Genomic DNA, 25383 nt, shown 5'->3' with positions numbered 1-25383 from the left:
ATGTTTTGGAGCTGTCCATCCCTAGTGGATCTTTGGAAAAATATCTTCAATACACTCTCTGAAATATGCAGTACTCAGGTGGAACCAGACCCTTTGACTGGGCTATTTGGTGTTTCCTCACCCTTATTACAACTGACAAATACTAATAAAGAGGTCTTGGCTTTTGTTACTTTGTTAGCGAGACGGTTAATCCTACTTCAGTGGAAATCCTCCTCACCCCCTTCTCATGCCCTTTGGATTAAATCTATTCTTAACTGTATTAAACTAGAAAGAATTCGACACACACTGAGGATCTACAGACAAGTTATTTTCTATGTGGGCTCCCTTCTTTTCCTATGTTGAGAGGATCCACCTTCCCATAGTCCCAGACTGATACTCACTCACACAATACCCTTGGTACACTACCCACTCATCCCTCCCCTTCAAACTTTCTCCTTTGATGCACCAAATCAACACCAGAGTTGGTTGACCTATGAATCGCTGTACTCACCTTTTCAAATGTATCTCCTTATTAAAAAAAATAATAATCAAATTTACTTTTTATTTTTATTTATTATTTACTTTATTTCCTTTTTTTCTTTTTTATATATATTTCTTATTACCATTACTATAATCTCTCTCTGAAACAGTTTTTGTTTGTCTGCCTGTCACTTTGTCTTGATGTCTGCTGTCCTTTATATTCTGTTTTGTGTAAAAAAACAAAACAATAAACAGATATATATATATATATAAAACAAAAAAAACATGTCAACATGGAGAATCACAACAAAAAATTCTCTAAGAAGAAGATTCTGACTACGGAATAAGGAGGAGCAATTACACTGATGATAATATTTAATGAAGACTCAGGAGACTTGATTGTAGAGAAAGTGTATTGTGTATTAGAAAAGAAAGAAATAAGGCAAATCAGATATCCAACATGGCCATACAAAATTACACTTATATATCAACTCTAAAACAACCTTTTGGTTCTCCTTAATTCAACAGGGGACAAGAGACATATATGACACTACCAAAGCACAAGAGACATGACACTGCCAGAATGGGATCCCTACATTGTTGATCTGTCAAGTCCAATAAAAAAATTCGGTCAGCACAATTTTCTTTCCTTTTTTTAATCAAGGGGTCAAAAGGTGCATGACATGTTAGTAAACTGACCATTCCTTGTACTGTGGCCATTCATCAGTCGAATGGCCTCTGGAACAAACCCAAACTTCCTTCTGTTTGTTTTACAGGCAGGCTGTCTAAAGCGCTTTCCTGAGGGCAGCAGGTCAAAACACATGAAGGACATGTGTGGAGTCACCAATTATCTTATGTGCTTTGAGCACTTGAGCTGTTAAACTGCACTAGGGATCTGTGTGTTCTGGCGATAATCTTTGAGCTAAGGTTGACAATATTGTGCAGTTTGTTCTTGTCTCTTTGACAGAGGGATGTGAACCAGCATACAAATTAAAAGGTTAGAATACTTTCAATAAAGGACGAATAAAACGTTGCCAGAATTCTCTGGTCGACTCCAAAGGAGTTTAGTTTACGAAGACAGTACAGACGCTGATGAGCCTTTTTTATTATAACATCTGCATTGTCGCTAAATGTGAGTTTGTCATCGCTTGTTGAAAGGCATAGTAAAAGTATAAGAAAAGAGAGGTATAATATGTTACCTTTAAAGATCAAATTATCTATTTAACATGTAAGAGGATGTTATTACATGCATGTACGTGTGTATGTGTGTGTGTGTGTTAGACATCAAAGAGGTCAGTGAAATCATTTTGACACAGAGACAATGAGGAACCAGATGACCAGACACTAAACCAGGATAGAGCTGTTCAGAGGAGACTCTAGAAGGGGTGGAGGTGTGTCAGTCTGTCAGAGGAGACTCTAGAAGCTGTGGAGGTGTGTCCGTCTGTCAGAGGAGACTCTAGAAGCTGTGGAGGTGTGTCCGTCTGTCAGGAGGAGACACAAACACACCTCATTACTAGTTATCACCATACAAACACACACACGCAAGGGATGCTCGATATTGGCTTTTTTACCGATACCGATATACCGATATTGTCCAACTCTTAATTTCCGATACCGATATCAACCGATACTGATATATGCAGGGTCCCCCCCCCCCCCCCCCCCCCAAAACTGAATAATTTCAGGTAATTAATATTACATATGTCTTGTTGCGGAATTAACATAACATTATGCATATGCATGCATTATTTGCATGCAAATAAAATCAGAATTTGTTCTTACTTGCTTGCCTGGGTAAATAAAGCTTATAGAAAACCGATACCGATATTTTCCGATATCACATTTGAATGCCAATATCGGCCGATAATATCGGTAGGCCGATAATATCGGACATCCCTAATACACGCACACCTAAACACACACGGACACACACGGACACACACACACACACACACACACACTCACACTCACACTCACGTTTCCTCGGTCCAGATTTAATCTTCATCAGTCCAGACTGTAGAAACAAGAACAGATAGTAGCTAAGTTTCCATCCACTTGTCAATTGAATTTAAAGCCAATTATTTGAAGTTTGCAAAAAACATTAATGTGAATTATGCCGGTGAAAGTGCGTTTTCATCCAACAGATTTGATGTGAATAGAAACCTGTGTGTAATGATGTCACATGCTGTAAAAACACACTTTTGCTAAAATATTGTTACATTGAATATATTTCCTACATTTTAAGCGTTTAATTTTTACACAAAATTAGCAAATAAACCACACAGTGCACACAAATGTTTGTCCAGTTAGCCAAATCACATATGAAAAGGAATCAAGTTTATCAAGAACTGGGCGGCTAGGTGGCACAGTGGGCAAGGTGCTCGCCACCAACGCAGGAGATGCTGGGTTCGAGCCCAGCTCTCGGCGTTGCTACCAGCTTGGCTGGTCGTTCATACTACATACATACATACAATTGGCAATATTAGGGGGTGGGAAGCTGGTGGGTGGGGATCGGACGTTGTGGACAGCGACTCCTACAGGTCGGTTGGTGCGCCTGCGCAGTAGAATCAGGAAGCGACGAGGGCGGCGTGTCCCTCCCACGCAGACCCTCGCCGCTGAGAGATCGCGCTGTGCAGGTGAAAAGATGCGACGGCTGCCTCCTCGAGTACCGGAGGGCACGCTTGAAGCCTTTTTACAACGCATCCGCGTTTCCGGGTTCCCGTTTTGCGCTCTGATTGGCCAGGTCATGTGACATAAGCGCCAATCGTGGGACGGCAAGTTTCTACACTGGTTAAGCTTAGGCACTCTTCGAAGTTGGTTATGGTTAGAGTTTGTCTTAGAGCGTGACGGCAAGTTCTTTCGCCGGTTAAGCTTAGGCACTCTTTCGAAGTTGGTTAAGGTTAGAGTTTGTCTTAGAGCATGGTGATAGAACGCCAGGTAGTTTGCAGGCTGTTCGACGCGGAAATGGGCAAACACGCTATTGGGCGCACATGTCACATGACCTGGCCAATCAGAGCGCCGGAAACGCGGATGCGCTGTAAAAAGGCTACACGCGGAGGGGACGCGTGATGCAAGGCTTCGCCCACATTGCAGCCGGCTTGTGGGAGGCGTGGCCTAACAACGTTCGAGACAGGGGAGGGTAGAATTGGACAATACAAAATTGGGGACGGGAGAAAAATAGAAAAATGGGGAGAAAAATCAGATAAAAAAATAAATAAAAAAAAGGTTTATCAAGAACTAATTAATATGGATTAATACAGAAAATGCATAACATGAGATGCATAATGGAGATGTATAACGGGAGATGTATAACGGAAATGTATAATGTGAGATATATAACATGATATCTATAACAGGAGATATATAACGGAGATGCATAATGGAGATGTATAACGTTATAATGTTTTCTTAAGTGACCCATTAAAAGCTGCTTCCTGCTTAAAGACAGCACTTGTGTACTGAGTGTGATCTCAGAGCCCTGTCACTGCTTAAAAGCAGAACCTCAGCCTCTCCTGGAATCACTCTGTACTACATTCTGTTGTGGAAGGACAGCTCATTCACTGAGAGACTTACACTGCATCAGGGTAAGACATTTTAAGTAATTTAGTAATATCTTTAAACTGAGACTTGATTGCTGACCTGACCAGCTGACTTGATTAAGGGGCGTGTTTAAAGCGGCCATTTTGTTTTCTTAAGTGACACATTAAGGGCCAGGTGTTAGACAGCACTAATTAGTGATAGGGATTTAAAGGCCTGCAGGCCTAGCGTCAGCGAAGCGTCGAGAAACGAAGAGGGACAAAGAGGAGTTTTCCTGGAGTTATTCGCCGAGGGATCCACCGATCCACCTAGCGCTAAGTACACCCTAGTCCTATCTTTCACTCCACTCTGCTATTCCTCTATTTCCTCCCTGCCACTCTTGACACCACAATGTGTCTCATATCCACAATCTGCTCTTCCAGAACAGATTCAACCCACCCACGGCAGTTTGCTAGCAACCCGGCTAATCTCTCCTACCCTCCTACAGCCACTAATACACCTGTCACAGTACGGGGAGGCTTATGGAATTGTCAATCAGCAGTCAAGAAAGCTGACTTCATTACTGCCTACGCCCATAGTCAAAATCTGCAGCTCCTGGCTCTAACTGAGACCTGGATAACCCCCAATAACTCATCAACACCTGCAGCATTATCTACAAACTATAACTTCACTCACACACCTCGACCTTCCAGACGGGGTGGAGGCACTGGCCTCATGACATCTCCTTCATGGACTACAAACTTAACACCCCTCCCAGCACTGTCACTCTCCTCTTTTGAATATCATGCAGTATCTGTCTCTAATCCTTTCAATCTCACCATTGTTACACTCTACCGCCCTCCAGGTCCGCTCGATCACTTCACAGATGAGCTGGACATGCTTCTAAGCTCCTTACCGGAAGATGGTACCCCTCTCCTTCTATTGGGCGACTTCAACCTGCCTGACTCATCTCAGTCAGTCATAGTAGTCTCCCTCCTACAATCATTTGACCTGACTCCCACTGCCATGCCTCCCACCCACAAAGCAGGCAACTCCTTGGATCTCATATTTTCCCGTAACTCCAGCATCATTAACACCACGGTAACTCCCCTACATGTATCTGACCATTCCTTCATATCCTTCTCACTAACTCTCATGCTTAACCGAAAGGTCTTCACCCCAACTCAAACCGTCTCACTCAGACGCAACCTGGCCTCCCTATCCCCCTCCACCCTCTCCTCTGACATACTGTCCGCTCTACCTTTGAGTGACACCTTCTCTGCTCTCTCCACAGAGATGGCAACCTCCACCCTCCTCTCAGCCCTTGCAACCTCCTTCGACAAGCTCTGTCCCCTCGTTGAGAAACCTGCCCGCCGTTCCCCACCCAGTCCATGGCTGACAGATCCAGTGAGAGAACAAAGACAGGTCCTGAGAGCAGCTGAAAGGAAGTATAGAAAGTCACGCCTCACTGCTGACATCGACACATATCACAACCTCTTGTTAACATTCTCCAAAACCATTACTAATGCCAAAGCTTCTTTCTTTCACCATAGGATCGAGGCCTCTGCCAAGAATCTTCGCAAACTGCATGCTACCATGTCCTCCCTCCTCACTCCCCCCCCACCCCCCCCCCTCCATCATCTTTCTCTGCCGAAGACTTTGCGATCTTCTTTGAGGAAAAAGTGGAGAACATCCGCAGCTCCTTCTCCCAACCCACACCCATTCCAAATGCTGAATCGAGAACCTCATCCTTCACTCTGTCATCTTTCTCTCCCATTACAGAAGCCGAGACCCTGACACTGGTAACGTCGAACCGTCCGACTACATGCCAGCTGGACCGGCTACCTTCCCCACTCCTCCAGACCATAGCACCAGACATCCTCCCATTCCTAACTGCAACCATCAACTCCTCACTCAACTCGGGGGTGGTCCCCACCTCCCTAAAACAAGCCAGAGTCACGCCCCTCATAGAAAAACCATCCCTGAACCCTACCGTCATAGGCAACTACCGTCCTGTCTCTCTTCTCTCCTTCCTTTCTAAAACACTTGAACGTGCTGTATCCAACCAACTTACTGCTTATCTCTTACAGAATGACCTCCTAGACCCTAATCAGTCAGGCTTCAGAACTGGTCACTCCACAGAGACAGCCCTCATTGCGGTCACAGAGGCACTTCACTTAGCAAAAGCGAAAGGCCTCTCCTCTGTCCTGATTCTCCTAGATCTATCTGCAGCCTTCGACACAGTCAACCACCAGATCCTCCTCGCGGCCCTCGCAGGAATGGGAGTGGCTGGCTCTGCGCTGACATGGTTGTCATCATACCTCAATGACCGCTCCTACCAAGTGTCATGGAGAGGGACCCTGTCGGCCACCCGCCCCCTGCGGACGGGTGTCCCCCAGGGCTCGGTTTTAGGACCCCTTCTCTTCTCCCTCTACACTAAATCACTGGGTAACATTATCACGTCTCATGGCTTCTCCTACCACTGTTATGCCGACGATACTCAACTCTTCCTCTCCTTCCCTCCCTCAGATATCCACGTCTCTGAGCGGATCTCGGCCTGTCTGTCCGACATCTCCGCCTGGATGACGACCAACCACCTCAAACTGAACCTAAGCAAAACAGAATTGCTCCACCTGCCGGCCAAATCCTCCCCCCTGACCGACCTTTCCATCACAGTCGAGAATGCAGCTGTGACCGCGTCCCCGACCGCCAAGAACCTTGGTGTTGTCCTCGACGACCAGTTGAACTTCTCTGCTCACATCGCAGCGACAACCAGAACCTGCCGATTCCTCCTGAGCAACGTCAGAAGGATCCGCCCCTTCCTGACAAAAGAATCCACCCAACTCCTCGTCCAATCAACAGTCATCTCCCGCCTCGACTACTGCAACGCACTGCTCGCTGGCCTCCCGGCCACTGCCACTAAGCCTCTTCAACTCATTCAGAACGCAGCGGCCCGCCTGATCTCAAACCTACCGAAGTCGGCCCATGTCACCCCACTTCTTAGGGACCTGCACTGGCTCCCCATTGCTGCACGAATCCGCTTCAAGGCCCTCGACCTAGCATACCGTGCGGCAAAGGGAACTGCTCCCGCCTACCTCCGGTCAATGGTCTCTAACTACACACCCTCAAGACCCCTACGCTCTGCTTCTTCTGGCCGCCTCAGACCTACTCCTATCCAAGCTCCGGGAGGGTCATCAAAGAGAAGTCGCCTATTCTCAGTCCTTGCCCCACAATGGTGGAATGAACTACCCACCCCAGTTAGGACAGCCGAAACACATCCAATCTTTCGCTGTCGACTAAAGACGCACTTCTTCAACCATTATCTGAATTAAAAAAGAAAAAAGAAAAGAAAAAAAAATTATCTAACCCTAACTAACCATACTGTCATGCACTTGTCCTAATAAACTAACCTACACTGTAGCACTCAACACTTTGACGAACATTGTTACTCAGCTGATAGAGTTGTGCCCTTCCTGATGGCTTGTCGTACAGAACTTGTAAGTCGCTTTGGATAAAAGCGTCAGCTAAATGACTAAATGTAAATGTAAATGTATAACGGGAGATGTATAAAGGTAGATTTTGTATAATAGCCTTTGTTCGCCATCTCCTTCTCTAGTTGTTGGTTCTAATTCTAATATTTAAAGCAGAAACACATGGTGGATAACCTTTTTACTGATAAAGAGAAAATCCGGTAAGGTTGAGTGAAAAAACCTTTTGCCGATATTCATGAAATTGTATGGAGATTTACTGTTTCCATCATACGTTTTTCATTCGATAACACTTTATTTGCATAAATACATGTGGATGAAACTTGGTTAGTGATTGAGCTATTATGTTATTGATCTGTTATTCTATTGATATATAATTTTATTGATGTTATTTTAATGATATATTAGTTTCATGTTATATCAATACTATATACAGTAATATACACTATATAAATATTATTTAAAGGGATCAGTTTCGTAGAATTTGTCTGTCTATAATTGAGTAAATGTTCTTAGTTACTTTTCACCCAATTGATAGGTAAGAACTATTACTCAAGTACTGTACTTAACCGCTTCTGCTTCCGCTTAACACATTGGTGGCCAGACTCCAGATTTCTCTGGTTAACTCACCAGCGGTTGAGTGCTAGACCCGAGATTTCTCGGGTTTTCATAGTTTTTTCTTTTATTCGATTTTCTTATTCATTACAGGTTCACGGACCTCTGTGTTACCATAGGAAATCATTCTGAGATCCCCAAAGTGCAATACCGGCCACATCCTGCTAGGTGGCAGTATCGCCCACCATTTGAAACCTTATTTCACACTGTGTGTTACATTGTATATGGTCCGGGCGGAGAATGTAGAGCAAGCCAAGTGAATCGCTTCATCCGACCACTTCGAAACGCATCTAGCACATTCTATCCATAAATTGTGCCAAATTATGTCCGGGACCAGATGGACATCAATACTGGAAATCGCAATCAGACAATTGGAATATTCTTTTTAATCAGCGTGTGTGGTGTTCAAAACGAATGCCGTTACTGGCGATCAAAGCATCAAAAAACGACCCCCCCCCGGGCGGCTAGGTGGTGCAGTGGGCAAGGCACTCACCACCAATGCTGGAGATGCTGGGTTCGAGCCCAGCTCTCCACATTGTTTTCAGATGGGTGGGGATCGGACGTTGTGGACAGCGACTCCTACAGGTCGGTTGGTGCGCCTGCGCAGTAGAATCAGGAAGCGATGGGGGCGGCGTCCCTCCAAAGCGCAGACGCCTGACGCTGAAAGATCGCGCTGCGCAGGTGAAAAGATGCGACTGCTGCTACCTCGAGTACCGGAGGGGACTTGTGCAATGTATGGCTTAGTCCACATTACAGCCGGCTTGTGGGAGGCATGGCCAAACAGCGTTCGAGATAGGGGAGGGTAGAATTGGATGATACGAAATTGGGATGGGAGAAAAATAGAAAATGGGAGAAAAAGTGGATAAAAAAAAATAAAAGCGACCGCACCCCTTTCATGAATTCATGATGAGACATAATACCTATTATATACCTTTATATACCTTCGCTCCATAGCGCAATTACCAGAAATTAGCCAGGATCACTCTGAAACTATACAATATTCACCACGGTATAACATGCGAACGTATACATGAAAAACTGAACGAGTGATAGTTACTGTCAAATAAGCCATAGTATTGTCTCCATAGCTATAATATAGAATATAGATATAGCCCTGCAAACACCGCGACGCACAGTGAAAATCCCTATCCTTTACAGCGGTGGCACACTGAGTACAAGGATGGCTAAAATGGCTGGCATCCAAAGTGTTAAGCCCGAGTGTTCCGGTACCGGTACAAAATTAATATCACTCATAAATAGATCAATACAGTCCGTATTAATTAATGTTGCGTTTATTTTTCAATTGTAGAGTAAAGACCCTAACTCTATCAAAACAGCAGTCAAAGTGTATATTTTCAGCACTACGTTTGTTTACCAATGATTTGAAGTGTTAATAGTAGAGCTGGGACTTTATCACATTAATTGTGATTAATTAACTACAGAAAGAATTAAAAGTAAAAAAATAATTATGCATTTAATCGCATCATGATTTTTCTTTATTGTGTAAGAATGCTACCTTTCAAAGGAGACCAGACTCATGCATGTGCTATACGTATAAAGTATAATAAATTGCTAATTACTTTTTTTCTTAGTCTGGTTTGTTCATACAGAATACTGAAAAAATAAGAGAAATTTAGATGAATCAAGTGTTTTTTGGAACTGTTCTGGAATGTACTTGAAAGTACTGCGTTTACCTTTTACCTCGAAAGTGCTTGAGTTTACAAAAGGTCCTTTGCGCTATATATATATTATTCCTAAAATTGCTGCACTTTGTAAAAAATGGCATTGATCTGTTGGTCTGTGTAGTGTGTATTTATTGAATAAAAAAATAAGAACTAAAGCTAATCGGTGGAAATAGACTGCATTAATATTCCTTATTACATGGCGTTTTAACATTCGCCAAAATGCTTGATTGTGATTGGTCAATAATTGGTCGATAATTCACCGCTGCTATGGGCAATGCGCAATAATGACCGTTGTTAGGGGCAACAGAGCGCTATTGACCAATCACAATCAAGCATTTTGATCGCAGTCACGAAAGCTAAGCTTTACCTTATGCACAGCTGCACTACATCAGGTGCAATCAAGTCCACACACCTGCCGGCGATGACAGAGGAGCAACAGAACAACTGCGTCTGCATTTGATCTCGTCTTGTCGATGGTGTAAAATGAATTACTTATATTGTTAGTAAGTTAGCCCTGTAATAAGCGGGATAATGTATAGCTATACTCGGTCATTGTCGCAAAATAATAGGCCTTCACTGCGTTTAGAACACTTGAACGCAGTGTCGGTCAATTATTTTGCGACAAATTCCTCAGAGACTCAGCAGCCGCCATCACCCCAGTCATCGGCGCGCACACATAATAAACCTCTCCATAAAACAGGGACACGTCCCAAAGGACTTCAAAATTGCGAGAGTAACACCCCTGCACAAAAGGGCAGTAAATTAGACCCATGCAACTACCGCCCTGTTTCTATCCTTACCTCCATCTCGAAAGTCATGCATTCTTTCAAATGTATATAATTAATCATTAAAACAAAATAAGAAATACAAATTCCACAGAAGGCATTAAATAATTATTATTTTCAATCATTTCACAATAATTGCATAATTGTGTTTGAATATCTGAGTAATTAAAGTAATTATACATTTGTCCAAAATAGCTGGTTCAGATATGGTTAAGCAGCTGCCCTGTGATCAGATGAATCCATATTATTTATTTTTCCGACATCAAATGCGTCATTTCTTATTGTACAAATATTGTCATATTTATTTTAATTATGATTAAGTAATTAATTCCAAGGAGGCCTGTAGCGTTGACATGAAGGAATCACTATGAGAACACAGTCTGTCAAGTTAAAGGGGAACTATCTTATAAATGGCCTTTTTGAGTGTTTAGCATTGTTTCCTAGCTATGTGAACTTATATTAATATGATCTATGTCTCAAAATTCTCATATTGGCGCATTCTTCCAATTCTCCTCTCACAATATTCACCCTCACTGAACTGAGTCATTTGAAAATGTGATGATTTGTGATGTCAGAGAGACACCGCTGCATGTTAATGTTGAGATACAAGATGAGCTGCACACAGTTCTGCTACGCAGGCTGCCTGTTGCTTAATAACAGCGGAACAGTGCAAAAATGCTTCCGCATTCGTCACCGCACGCCACTACGGTAATGCGCCTTTCATTTTCCTTCGCCCAGGTGCGTGCACCGGCGGCGTGCTCGCGAGGTGCCCGCGCATGCGCATGAGATCCCGCCTTGGTTCGACACATATAACACATTATTGGTTCAATTTGGTTACATATTAACACGCTTTGGCGCTTTGGTTCAATTTGGTTAATCACCATACACGTGATGGACGCAGCAGGCGATCACTCCTATTGTTATTCAGCTGCGCCGAGGTACATGATTGATTGATTGATTGATTGATTGAGCAACATGGGCTAACTGCTGAGCTAACATGGAGCTAACACGCAGCTAACTACTGAGCTAACATGAGCTAACTGCTGAGCTAACATGAGCTAACTGCTGAGCTAACATGAGTTCTGTTTCGTTAAGGGGCTCAGCTTGGCATCACCTTACTGCACTATCTCGCATATGTGCACGCGCACTGAATAAAGACCACAATGTACCTTTAATCCCAATATTCGTCTGACCACACCCCTCATCAGCTTACCTTCATAAGCAGGTGTGTGGTCACCTGCTCTCCTCCTTCTCGCTTTCACCACAAGGAATAAGTGCCTCGGTAGATCCCCACACTTGACACCATGATGGAAGAAGTTAGATTAGGAACAGCTTTGGGAAACAAGGATACGTTGACATCATATCTTTATTTTCTCTCTCACTATTTTCGAGAAAATACGGCGATATTGTCTTCGTACTGGAGTGTCTGGAAGATGTTGATCATTCTAAAAATCCTCCACCGGTTTTCGTATTGGGAGCACGCCGCTGCATGCTTCTCAACTGCAGTTCCTTGCTGTGTTTGTTGGGGTGAAACCTGTCAGGCCACAGCTGAACTGTCGGACATGCCGCTGTTGTGAGAAGCGGTGCGTTCCAGGTTGGGTGAGTAGTGTTTTGCTGGCAGGCTCCACTTGTCTGTTAGTGCTATGGGGGCTACTTGACAATGTTTATGGAAACCGGCTCCAGGCTAGGGTCCTTTGTTCAGCCACCTAGGCGACAGAAGGCCTTGGTCTGAAGACCATTATAGTTTTAACTAGTGGGCCGCGACCATTAACACTGGTGATCCCTGTGTGTTTTGGACGAGTGGATTCTCTCTGTCACCGTGTTAAGGCCCCATCTTTCATATCCAAATGAGAGTATTCCTTCACGAGGGGATATGTGCATGAATGTGCGATAGCGGCAGATTCATGTTCAAAGTCAGCTACACAGGCCAGTTGGTATTGTGCTGATTCCGTCGGGTGTTGGTAAAATCACCGTTGTGAAGCGGTGTTGACATCTTGTTTTCTCTTTTCTCTTAAAAAGTGAGGAGAGGTTCAGAACGGCGGCCTGTCTGGGTGAGTGTTATGTCATTGTTACAGGTTCAGTTGATAGCTGCTTAGCTTACGGTTAGCCAGTCAGCTGTTAACTGCTGCGTTAGCCTGCTGGGATCGCTCAGGTTGGGCCTACTGTTAGCCAGTCAGCTGTTAGCTGCGGGGCTAGCATGTCATGATCGCTAGGTAACGTTGGCTTGCTGCTATAGGCCATGGCCTGGCGCGGGGTAGCTTAGCTTCTCGCGCGCCGCCCTGAGCTCGCTTCTGATCGCGTGCGTCGTTAGCTCGGCGTCTCGCGAGCAGAAGCAGTAGCACCCGAACGGTTGGAGCGGCCGTTAGCTTGATGCTATTCTGTTGAACGTGCTTTGATTTTAACATGTTTTACACTCTTGACTACGACGTCATCCTTGACAGGGGATGTTTCGTCGACCCTGCCCTGAGCCAGGACGGCAAGGTTGCATCAACAGAGGACTGTAGTGCGGGTTGGAGCGGTGACGCTGCCCAGTTCGGACAACACAGGAGCGGCTGTGTTCCTACGGTGTCTGTGACTGCGCTTCGCTGATCTGCGTTCCGGGTAGGAACGGGTTTGACCAGACCTTATAACACGTCTTCTGGTTTTACTTTTCTAAATGTATTGTGAATAACGATGTTTTTCCCAAAACGTGTGTTGCTGCAATGCATTTAGGATACGTTGCGGGTTATGTGTGAGCTGTTTTTGTCACTGGCAGTTAGCTTCTCCGTGCAAATCGGGATGTAATTATCTGGTTGTTGTGTGAGAAACATCATGGTGTTTATATGTACCGTGTACTCACAACTAAGGTAACTAACCTATGAAGCTATGCTTGGTGACAAGTGAGTAAAAGAATGTTCTTTCTCAGACTGTGATGACAATGAACAGTGTGTTCACATATTAACAGGGTTTCCTGTTTTAACTGGCCGTATTGAGGGTAAAATAGGAGGATTGTGTTTTTCCCCCCGGTTCCCTGGGGACTTTTTCATCCTCCTATCAGACATGTTGTGCACTAATTGTGTCTTTTGTGTGGTAGGGATGCGATGTAACTCTTAGCTTGATTGCTGAGGTTGTGCTAAATCTGCTGGAGAAACTTTATTTTCCTAAAAGAGAAAATGGTTTGGTCGCTGTCATGTGTGCTTAGCAAGGCCTGTGGCCGATACTAATCGAGAATGATGTATTCTCTCATTGTGAAAAAACGGCGTTCCTCTGTTGAGTGTTTTTTGCCATTTTTTGTAGGTGATGATGGGTTGTGTGTGTCATGTGACCTACAACTGGGTTGGACTGGCCACAGAAGCACATGTGTATGTTGGACCGGGGCTCTTAGAGCCTTCTCTATTCTGTGTTTTTCCTTAGTAAAAATCAGATAGCAGGTTAGCTCATGCGCTGTGTGGAGCTGTCAAACGCTTCATAGAGCTGACTATGACTGTGTCATATTCTCTTTTTGTCATTACATCGTATCATGGGTGTGGGGTCGTAAAGGGGTGAACTGGTAACCTTTCCTCTCCCCCTTGTTTTCTGTCGGTCAGGGGTACACCCCCTGTCCTTCAAGGTTCCCGTCACGTGGCGGTTCGGCACGTTACGGGGGGGGGGGGGGGGGGGGGGGGAGGGAGTTTCCTGGTCCCACGGCCTGGTATATTGGGCGTGTGCACCGCAGGAATTCCCCCGCCATAGAGTACGTCACCGTGCGCGTCTCTGTTGGTAGGACTTCCGTGTGCTGTTCAGGTCCATGTGATGGATCTGTTTCAGGGGGGTGGTCAGGGCTCCTCCTCACCAAGCGCCTATTTCGGGCCTTCTGTGAGTTCGGACTCCTTCTTCCATGTGAGGGAGCCTCCATCAGAGTACAGAGCCTTCCTCCTCAGATTGTCAAAGTGAGTGGACCCTCTAGAAGGGTCCTATTCTATTGTATATGTATTCGATTCAATTCGTTTATTGAGTGTGTATGGGTTCAGTGCCTCTTCCCCGGAGAGCCCTAAAACCAATTTTTTACATGGCTCAAGGTGCAATATATTCTTTTCAATCTGTACAGCTCGCGTGGGAAGTCTCTCTGGGGATCCCCGTCTCCTTCCTATGGGAGGGTGGTGGGATGTAAAAATGTGAAAAATTTTTACCCCGGCTGTGTAGACTGGGATACATACTGTTGATGCTTCCTTCTTTTCTATTCCAGAAGTGTTGGAGTTAGGGAGTGTCACACCCCTCTTGTCGTTCCCCTGGGCGCCTTGGGGATTCAATGACAGGTCTAAATAGCCTGTTCATTGATGGGGGTGTGTCCCGACGCACGTATAGTGCTAGCTCGCTGTAAACAGGCGATTGACTGGCACGCCTTGGTTGCTTGTGGTTGAAACAGCGTTTTTATAAAGCAACTGAGATGGGGGTTTTTCCTCTTCCGACGACCAGATCCCATGACCTGGGTTGGTTTTTCGACGGATTCTCGTTCATGTCTGGGGGATGATGACGGAATGGATCTGAACATATGTAGAGGGGTCTCACGCCCTTGGGGTGGGCCACCAGGCGCGGTTCGCCCGAACGTCTGGGTGGCGCCTTCTTTTCATGTTAAGATCAACACGCATATCTGCCCTTCTCCTGGAGTAGGCATGTCGGCGTGGTTAGGGCACGGGACTGGTTCTGGTCACGCTGGTCCAGATCAGTTGAACCCGTTGTCCGCCGGGGATGCAGATCTGCTGTTCTGGTACCCTGAGGGACTTGGGCTTTTTTCAGGGGGAAAAATGCCAGGTCGGTCTGGGTGTCACAGGGTTAAGCGCTATGGAGACCCTGGTTGGGTACGTTTTTACTCAGCACTGTCGTAATGGCTTACAGCCATGCCATTCTGTACACGCTCGATCTCGTCGGATCTCGGCCGCTACACAGGTTGGTCCTGGTTAGTACTTGGTTGGGAGACCGCCTGGGAATACCAAGTACGGTGTGCTTAGGGGCTGGTTCTCCATTCTTTTTCGCTCCTCTCTCACGCATGGCGATGAGGGGCCTGTGGGGGTGGTTTTTTTACCTCCTCTGGTGACCCTGTGCTTCCCGTACCGCCAGGCCCGGTCCGAAGTAATGTTTCGTCGACCCGTAGGCCTGGGTTAACCTTTTTTGAAAACTGAAACACTTGTACTGCGGTATAGCCGGTGTATACCCGCAGGTGTGTTTGAGTTTTTTCTTGAGGGGTTATAGGAACAACCACCGCATTGGGTAACACCGAGGTGGTTGATTCCCTGGTGTGTTGGAGCAGTGTCAACTCCCGGGTTCACCGGTTGAGGGTGCCCCTGCACGTTCATGACGTCTGCCAATCGTGTCAGCCTTCTCTGCCTCGACCCCTCTGGGTGGGGGTTTTTAAATGGAGGCTTGGTCATGCAACACCGCCAGCTTACGCTCCTTCCGCCGGGGTGGCTGTGTTCAGCTGTCCCCTCTGGCGCCTGTCTCGTCCGCAGTCTCCAGGCTAGGGTTAATAGCCTGTTGCCTAGTTTTTCCCCGGTGCGCAGCCTGCTTCCGTTGGTTAACCTTTTTTGTGTGCTTACGGCCATGCTGACTGCCTGTTCTGCAGGGTCAGTGTGCCAGGCGGTGTACTATTGGGGGGACAGGGCCCGCTCGGCTTACGGCCATACCAACCTGAACACGCCCGATCTCGTCCGATCTCGGAAGCTAAGCAGGTTCTGGCCTGGTTAGTACTTGGATGGGATTCCGCCTGGGAATACCAGGTGCAGTAACTGAGGGGCCTTTGTCCGAATACGCTGGCGATGTGGGGGGCGGGGCACTACGTGCCCACCTGGTAGGGTCTTGATGCTGGCATCATGGACTTCTCCGGGCCCCCATTCTAGGGAGTCCAGTCCTTTTGGTGGGTCTGGGTCTTCCTTCGTGCTCCGCTGCTACGGCCTTGCCACGGGGTTGGGTTTGCCCTTGACCCCGTGATTCTGGGGGCAGTAACAAGGTTGTTCCTCCGTTCGTTCCCGGGTGGCATGCGGGTTGTGCGTGTGTGTAGTCGTGGGGTCAAGCCACGGTCTGCTCACCCTGTGCGTTGAGTTGCTTGAGTGCCTCTTCGCACGGTCGGGTCCGTCGCCTTCCCGTGAAGCCCCTAATAGGGGGAATACCCTCCATTAGGGGGGGTCGGGGGGGCTCGGCCCTCCCTGTTCTGATGGTTTTGGGGGGCTGTCAGCGGGGTGTATTTGTCAGCCAGCGGCTCCGCTTGGCCTCCCCTTGTGCAGTGTGATGCCAAGCAGAGCCCCTAACGGAACAGAACGTTAGGTTATGGCTATAACCAAGTTCTGTTAGTTAGGGGCGACGCTTGGCATCAGACGGCCGCTGCAGCCCTTGACCTCACCTTGTGGTGAAAGCTTGGGAAGGAGGAGAGCAGGTGACCACACACCTGCTTATGAAGGTAAGCTGATGAGGGGTGTGGTCAGACGAATATTGGGATTAAAGGTACATTGTGGTCTTTATTCAGTGCGCGTGCACATATGCGAGATAGTGCAGTAAGGTGATGCCAAGCGTCGCCCCTAACTAACAGAACTTGGTTATAGCCATAACCTAACGCTAACTGCTGAGCTAACATGGAGCTAACATGCAGCTAACTGTACATGATTGATTGATTGATTGATTGATTGATTGATTGATTGATTGAACATGGAGCTAACATGAAGCTAACTACTGAGCTAACATGAGCTAACTGCCAGTCCCTCCACTCTGCAGTAAACAGACATCACTGATATAGAGTGTCTGGTCAGTAACATGGGTCTAGAACCCACCTCACCCCTGCCCACTTTGACAACCTAGGATGGCTTAGAGTAGACGACAGAGGCGTAGTACATTTTCCTTTTTGAAAATCATCTGACATGAAGATGGAACACATTTTTGTTGTTAATATTATTTATATTACTGGTAGTTCATACAAGACATTATCCTCTCAAAACATTGAAGCTCATAGTCTCCCAGTCCCTCCACTCTGCAGTAAACAGACATCACTGATATAGAGTGTCTGGTCAGTAACATGGGTCTAGAACCCACCTCACCCCTGCCCACTTTGACAACCTAGGATGGCTTAGAGTAGACGACAGAGGCTTAGTACATTTTCCTTTTTGAAAATCATCTGACATGAAGATGGAACACATTTTTGTTGTTAATATTATTTATATTACTGGTAGTTCATACAAGACATTATCCTCTCAAAACATTGAAGCTCATAGTCTCCCAGTCCCTCCACTCTGCAGTAAACAGACATCACTGATATAGAGTGTCTGGTCAGTAACATGGGTCTAGAACCCACCTCACCCCTGCCCACTTTGACAACCTAGGATGGCTTAGAGTAGACGACAGAGGCGTAGTACATTTTCCTTTTTGAAAATCATCTGACATGAAGATGGAACACATTTTTGTTGTTAATATTATTTATATTACTGGTAGTTCATACAAGACTTTCTTTGTAAAATGTGTCATAATGACTGTAGCATTTGTGTGTGTAACGTACACTGTAAAAAATAAATGTTTTTTCACAGGAAATTCACTATTATTTTACAGCTTACTTTTGTTTTTCTACTTTAAGTGTAAATGCCATACAAATATAGTAAATTACCTTTTATCAAAATATTAACCATTAAATAAAGGTTGTAATTCCTTCATAGTTAAATACAGTAGAGGTTGCATACTTCATTATCTAAAGATGGTAAGTTAGAGTGTTGTGTTCACTCATAGTTAAAGACTGTAGAGGTTGAGTACTTCATTATCTAAACATGGTAAGTTAGTTAGAGTGTTGTGTTCAGTCAGACAGTAGACAAGTAGAGGTTGAGTACTTTATTATCTAAACATGGTGAGTTAGAGTGTTGTGTTCATTCATAGTTAAAGACAGCCGAGGTTGAGTAGTTTCTTCTGATATTCCATAGTAAAGTACACGTTAACGTTACAATGTGTTGTGTTCACAACACTGTTTAGTTAAAGACAGCCGAGGTTGAGTAGTTTCTTCTGATATTCCATAGTAAAGTACACGTTAACGTTACAATGTGTTGTGTTCACAACACTGTTTAGTCTGACGACGCGTCGCGAAGTACACGTTAACGTTACAATGTGTTGTGTTCACAACAGCGTTTAGTCTGACGACGCGTTGCGATAATATACTATATTCGCGAAGTACACGTTAAAGTTACAATCGTCGCGATAATATACTATATTCCATAGTAAATTACACGTTAACGTTACAATGTTGCGTTGTGTTCACTCATAGTTAAAGACAGTTGTGTTCACTCATAGTTAAAGACAGCCGAGGTTCCAAGTGATTCGTTGCAATGTACGCGGAAATGCCATAGCATTTGTCTAAGCGGCGTGAAAAGAAAGGCGCTTTACCGTAGTGGCGTGCGGTGACGAAAGCGGAAGCATTTTTGCACTGTTCCGCTGTTATTAAGCAACACGCGCCCAGGCTCAAAACGGCTTAAGATCTTGAGGTAGAAAAATGCTGTTTTTGAGGACTTGATTAGAAATACAAAACAATGAATAAAAGAAAATATATATATTACAGAGGTGTTCCATAGACTCACAGGAATTGTGTAAAAGTGCCCAAATAGTGAAAGAAATAGTAAAATAGTTCCCCTTTAATACAATTTTCAATTACTCAATCAATCATAAGACTGCTCCTCAGCACTGTTAAATCTGCTCTCAGCCACGCTCAAATCTGATCTCAGGAAAATTAGGGGACTCGCGCTCCCAGCCCTAATATGTCTTAAATGGGCCGAAATCTGGCTAAGACGAAATTTTTTGTCGTAAATTCGTTCGGGAATGAGACCCATTGTTTTCCATTTTCTTTGATTTAATTGAGAATTGAGGTACTCCTACATGCCACAAAAGCTAACCCTAACTTATTCATTTACGTAAACCGTTCCAACTGTAGTTTGTTACCTGGCCTGCTGACATGACTCAATAAAAGGTTAGATTCAGAATAAACTATTCATTATGACAACTTTGTTTTGCACTTGATTTGACCAGAACAGTCTCCGCTCTGTGGAAATTACTTTTTATTCACCCTCCACTGATCGTTTTAAAGTTAGAAACACACTGTTCAATGTTTTGGTCCAGAACTCCAGTACAACAGTACCTGGATCAGACAAGAGATAACAACAGTTTACATACGTGAGTTTGTCCAGTCCAAGAGAGAGCAGCTTCACTCTTGAATCTCCTGGGTTATTGGAGCTCAGGTCCAGCTCTCTCAGGTGGGAGGGGTTGGAACCGAGAGCTGTGGCTAGAGCAGCACAGCCTTTCCTAGTAACACAGCAGTTGACCAGCCTGCAGAGAGTTCAGCATTATTAATACTATACATATAATAAATATATTACAATTGAGCCATTTTGTTACTTTTTTATTTTGTAAAATGTGGCATGAATATTAAGTACATGAATATTAAGAAGGATTTATCAACAACCATAGAACAAGATGAGGTTGTGTGAATTATGAATTAATTACACCAGTGCACACAGTGACAGGAAGCATTGTTTTCACTCCTGTCTGTGGTTCTGTCTGTGTGTCTGTCTGTACCAGCCATAGCTCCTACAGTTCTGATCCAGTTTGGATGAAATGTCGCACATATACTGTAGGCCAACAATTCTCAAATATGTTTCAAATCAGTCAACGACAAGTATTTTAATTTAATTAATTTCCACCATTGTCCATTGAAATCAATATTAAGGGTAAACATAAACGCACAAGGGTGATGCTACACAAAGCCTCAGCTCTGGTAATCAGCTCTCTGGCAACAGTTTACAATATGGAAATGACAGAGTGACCTTGTAATGTAGTTGATACACCTATAAGCTTTGGGTTTTAAAATCACTTCATTTCATACATAAAAATATACATTTATTTTCTTTTTACAATTCTACATTTTGTTACATTTCTTTGAGTAAAATGTGTCTCAATATAATACTGACCAGAGTCCCTCCAGTTTACAGTGTGGACTCTTCAGTCCAACAGAGAGCAGCTCCACTCCTGAATCCTGCAGCTTGTTCCCATCCAGGTGCAGCACTCTCAGACTGGAGGAGGTAGAGCTGAGAACTGAGGCCAGAGCTGCACAGGATCTCTCTGAGAGGTTACAGCTCCACAGCCTGAATGAAGATGGATGGGAAGGAAACCAGAATGAACCCAGCATGCAGGAAATATTTCATTATTTAAACAGGTAAAAAGTAGTCAGTAGTCATTAAACTAACCCTAACACTCAGTAGAGCAACTGATTTACAGAGTTTCCCGTCCTGCAGCAGAAAGAAAAGATATATTATGTAAATAGAAAATAGAACGAAGATGATTTTTTTTTTTTTTTTTTTAAACAATTCTTGGAAAAGAAAGGATGAGAAAGTACATGAATATTAAGAAGGATTTATTAACAACCATAGAACAAGATGAGGTTGTGTGAATTATGAATTAATTACACCAGTGCACACTGTAGTGTCCCCCTCCCAGGTGGTGTAGTGTCTCCCTCCCAGGTGGTGTAGTGTCCCCCTCCCTCCCAGGTGGTGTAGTGTCTCCCTCCCAGGTGGTGTAGTGTCTCCCTCCCAGGTGGTGTAGTGTCCCCCTCCCAGGTGGTGTAGTGTCTCCCTCCCAGGTGGTGTAGTGTCCCCCTCCCAGGTGGTGTAGTGTCTCCCTCCCAGGTGGTGTAGTGTCTCCCTCCCAGGTGGTGTAGTGTCTCCCTCCCAGGTGGTGTAGTGTCTCCCTCCCAGGTGGTGTAGTGTCCCCCTCCCAGGTGGTGTAGTGTCCCCCTCCCAGGTGGTGTAGTGTCTCCCTCCCAGGTGGTGTAGTGTCTCCCTCCCAGGTGGTGTAGTGTCCCCCTCCCAGGTGGTGTAGTGTCTCCCTCCCTCCCAGGTGGTGTAGTGTCCCCCTCCCAGGTGGTGTAGTGTCTCCCTCCCAGGTGGTGTAGTGTCCCCCTCCCAGGTGGTGTAGTGTCTCCCTCCCAGGTGGTGTAGTGTCCCCCTCCCAGGTGGTGTAGTGTCTCCCTCCCAGGTGGTGTAGTGTCTCCCTCCCTCCCAGGTGGTGTAGTGTCTCCCTCCCAGGTGGTGTAGTGTCTCCCTCCCAGGTGGTGTAGTGTCTCCCTCCCAGGTGGTGTAGTGTCTCCCTCCCAGGTGGTGTAGTGTCCCCCTCCCAGGTGGTGTAGTGTCCCCCTCCCAGGTGGTGTAGTGTCTCCCTCCCTCCCAGGTGGTGTAGTGTCTCCCTCCCAGGTGGTGTAGTGTCTCCCTCCCAGGTGGTGTAGTGTCTCCCTCCCAGGTGGTGTAGTGTCTCCCTCCCAGGTGGTGTAGTGTCCCCCTCCCAGGTGGTGTAGTGTCCCCCTCCCAGGTGGTGTAGTGTCTCCCTCCCAGGTGGTGTAGTGTCCCCCTCCCAGGTGGTGTAGTGTCTCCCTCCCAGGTGGTGTAGTGTCTCCCTCCCAGGTGGTGTAGTGTCTCCCTCCCTCCCAGGTGGTGTAGTGTCCCCCTCCCAGTTGGTGTAGTGTCTCCCTCCCAGGTGGTGTAGTGTCCCCCTCCCAGGTGGTGTAGTGTCTCCCTCCCAGGTGGTGTAGTGTCTCCCTCCCAGGTGGTGTAGTGTCCCCCTCCCTCCCAGGTGGTGTAGTGTCTCCCTCCCAGGTGGTGTAGTGTCCCCCTCCCAGGTGGTGTAGTGTCTCCCTCCCTCCCAGGTGGTGTAGTGTCTCCCTCCCAGGTGGTGTAGTGTCTCCCTCCCTCCCAGGTGGTGTAGTGTCTCCCTCCCAGGTGGTGTAGTGTCTCCCTCCCAGGTGGTGTAGTGTCTCCCTCCCAGGTGGTGTAGTGTCTCCCTCCCAGGTGGTGTAGTGTCTCCCTCCCAGGTGGTGTAGTGTCCCCCTCCCAGGTGGTGTAGTGTCTCCCTCCCAGGTGGTGTAGTGTCCCCCTCCCAGGTGGTGTAGTGTCCCCCTCCCAGGTGGTGTAGTGTCCCCCTCCCAGGTGGTGTAGTGTCCCCCTCCCAGGTGGTGTAGTGTCCCCCTCCCTCCCAGGTGGTGTAGTGTCTCCCTCCCAGGTGGTGTAGTGTCTCCCTCCCAGGTGGTGTAGTGTCCCCCTCCCAGGTGGTGTAGTGTCTCCCTCCCTCCCAGGTGGTGTAGTGTCTCCCTCCCAGGTGGTGTAGTGTCCCCCTCCCAGGTGGTGTAGTGTCTCCCTCCCAGGTGGTGTAGTGTCTCCCTCCCTCCCAGGTGGTGTAGTGTCTCCCTCCCTCCCAGGTGGTGTAGTGTCCCCCTCCCAGGTGGTGTAGTGTCCCCCTCCCTCCCAGGTGGTGTAGTGTCTCCCTCCCAGGTGGTGTAGTGTCCCCCTCCCAGGTGGTGTAGTGTCTCCCTCCCAGGTGGTGTAGTGTCCCCCTCCCTCCCAGGTGGTGTAGTGTCCCCCTCCCAGGTGGTGTAGTGTCCCCCTCCCAGGTGGTGTAGTGTCTCCCTCCCAGGTGGTGTAGTGTCCCCCTCCCAGGTGGTGTAGTGTCTCCCTCCCAGGTGGTGTAGTGTCCCCCTCCCAGGTGGTGTAGTGTCTCCCTCCCAGGTGGTGTAGTGTCCCCCTCCCAGGTGGTGTAGTGTCCCCCTCCCAGGTGGTGTAGTGTCCCCCTCCCAGGTGGTGTAGTGTCTCCCTCCCAGGTGGTGTAGTGTCTCCCTCCCTCCCAGGTGGTGTAGTGTCTCCCTCCCAGGTGGTGTAGTGTCTCCCTCCCAGGTGGTGTAGTGTCTCCCTCCCAGGTGGTGTAGTGTCTCCCTCCCAGGTGGTGTAGTGTCCCCCTCCCAGGTGGTGTAGTGTCTCCCTCCCAGGTGGTGTAGTGTCTCCCTCCCAGGTGGTGTAGTGTCTCCCTCCCAGGTGGTGTAGTGTCCCCCTCCCAGGTGGTGTAGTGTCTCCCTCCCTCCCAGGTGGTGTAGTGTCCCCCTCCCAGGTGGTGTAGTGTCTCCCTCCCTCCCAGGTGGTGTAGTGTCCCCCTCCCAGGTGGTGTAGTGTCTCCCTCCCAGGTGGTGTAGTGTCCCCCTCCCAGGTGGTGTAGTGTCCCCCTCCCAGGTGGTGTAGTGTCTCCCTCCCAGGTGGTGTAGTGTCTCCCTCCCAGGTGGTGTAGTGTCCCCCTCCCTCCCAGGTGGTGTAGTGTCTCCCTCCCAGGTGGTGTAGTGTCTCCCTCCCAGGTGGTGTAGTGTCTCCCTCCCAGGTGGTGTAGTGTCTCCCTCCCAGGTGGTGTAGTGTCTCCCTCCCAGGTGGTGTAGTGTCCCCCTCCCAGGTGGTGTAGTGTCTCCCTCCCAGGTGGTGTAGTGTCCCCCTCCCAGGTGGTGTAGTGTCTCCCTCCCAGGTGGTGTAGTGTCTCCCTCCCAGGTGGTGTAGTGTCTCCCTCCCAGGTGGTGTAGTGTCCCCCTCCCAGGTGGTGTAGTGTCCCCCTCCCAGGTGGTGTAGTGTCTCCCTCCCTCCCAGGTGGTGTAGTGTCTCCCTCCCAGGTGGTGTAGTGTCTCCCTCCCAGGTGGTGTAGTGTCTCCCTCCCAGGTGGTGTAGTGTCTCCCTCCCAGGTGGTGTAGTGTCTCCCTCCCAGGTGGTGTAGTGTCTCCCTCCCAGGTGGTGTAGTGTCTCCCTCCCAGGTGGTGTAGTGTCCCCCTCCCAGGTGGTGTAGTGTCTCCCTCCCTCCCAGGTGGTGTAGTGTCTCCCTCCCTCCCAGGTGGTGTAGTGTCCCCCTCCCAGGTGGTGTAGTGTCTCCCTCCCAGGTGGTGTAGTGTCCCCCTCCCAGGTGGTGTAGTGTCTCCCTCCCAGGTGGTGTAGTGTCTCCCTCCCAGGTGGTGTAGTGTCCCCCTCCCAGGTGGTGTAGTGTCTCCCTCCCTCCCAGGTGGTGTAGTGTCTCCCTCCCAGGTGGTGTAGTGTCCCCCTCCCAGGTGGTGTAGTGTCTCCCTCCCAGGTGGTGTAGTGTCCCCCTCCCAGGTGGTGTAGTGTCTCCCTCCCAGGTGGTGTAGTGTCCCCCTCCCTCCCAGGTGGTGTAGTGTCTCCCTCCCAGGTGGTGTAGTGTCCCCCTCCCAGGTGGTGTAGTGTCTCCCTCCCAGGTGGTGTAGTGTCCCCCTCCCAGGTGGTGTAGTGTCCCCCTCCCTCCCAGGTGGTGTAGTGTCTCCCTCCCAGGTGGTGTAGTGTCTCCCTCCCAGGTGGTGTAGTGTCTCCCTCCCTCCCAGGTGGTGTAGTGTCCCCCTCCCAGGTGGTGTAGTGTCCCCCTCCCAGGTGGTGTAGTGTCTCCCTCCCAGGTGGTGTAGTGTCCCCCTCCCTCCCAGGTGGTGTAGTGTCTCCCTCCCAGGTGGTGTAGTGTCCCCCTCCCAGGTGGTGTAGTGTCTCCCTCCCAGGTGGTGTAGTGTCTCCCTCCCAGGTGGTGTAGTGTCTCCCTCCCAGGTGGTGTAGTGTCCCCCTCCCAGGTGGTGTAGTGTCTCCCTCCCAGGTGGTGTAGTGTCCCCCTCCCTCCCAGGTGGTGTAGTGTCTCCCTCCCTCCCAGGTGGTGTAGTGTCCCCCTCCCTCCCAGGTGGTGTAGTGTCTCCCTCCCAGGTGGTGTAGTGTCTCCCTCCCTCCCAGGTGGTGTAGTGTCTCCCTCCCAGGTGGTGTAGTGTCCCCCTCCCAGGTGGTGTAGTGTCTCCCTCCCAGGTGGTGTAGTGTCTCCCTCCCAGGTGGTGTAGTGTCCCCCTCCCAGGTGGTGTAGTGTCCCCCTCCCTCCCAGGTGGTGTAGTGTCTCCCTCCCAGGTGGTGTAGTGTCTCCCTCCCAGGTGGTGTAGTGTCCCCCTCCCTCCCAGGTGGTGTAGTGTCTCCCTCCCAGGTGGTGTAGTGTCCCCCTCCCAGGTGGTGTAGTGTCCCCCTCCCTCCCAGGTGGTGT

General features: G+C 47.9%; 1 protein-coding gene across 1 annotated transcript in view; it reads right to left on the bottom strand.

Annotated features, from left to right (window-relative positions):
• Positions 1–956: 956 nt before the first annotated feature.
• The window catches only part of LOC311244800 (uncharacterized protein), a gene marked incomplete at its 5' end in the record, with an annotated part of 48811 nt that continues 24384 nt past the window's right edge, over positions 957–25383 (bottom strand). Inside the window, 4 exons of the mRNA XM_084334487.1 lie at positions 957–1940; positions 2437–2473; positions 19693–19845; positions 20487–20660. Coding sequence (XP_084190613.1) covers positions 2464–2473; positions 19693–19845; positions 20487–20660 — 337 coding nt within the window. The 3' untranslated portion in view covers positions 957–1940; positions 2437–2463. The remainder of the gene's footprint in view (positions 1941–2436; positions 2474–19692; positions 19846–20486; positions 20661–25383) is intronic.

The sequence above is a fragment of the Notolepis coatsorum genome, assembly GCF_963971535.1.
Source record: "Notolepis coatsorum genome assembly, chromosome: 18".
Taxonomy (NCBI): domain Eukaryota; kingdom Metazoa; phylum Chordata; class Actinopteri; order Aulopiformes; family Paralepididae; genus Notolepis; species Notolepis coatsorum.
Note: the sequence above shows the minus strand (reverse complement) of the source record. Positions and strands in the feature narration are given on the sequence as shown.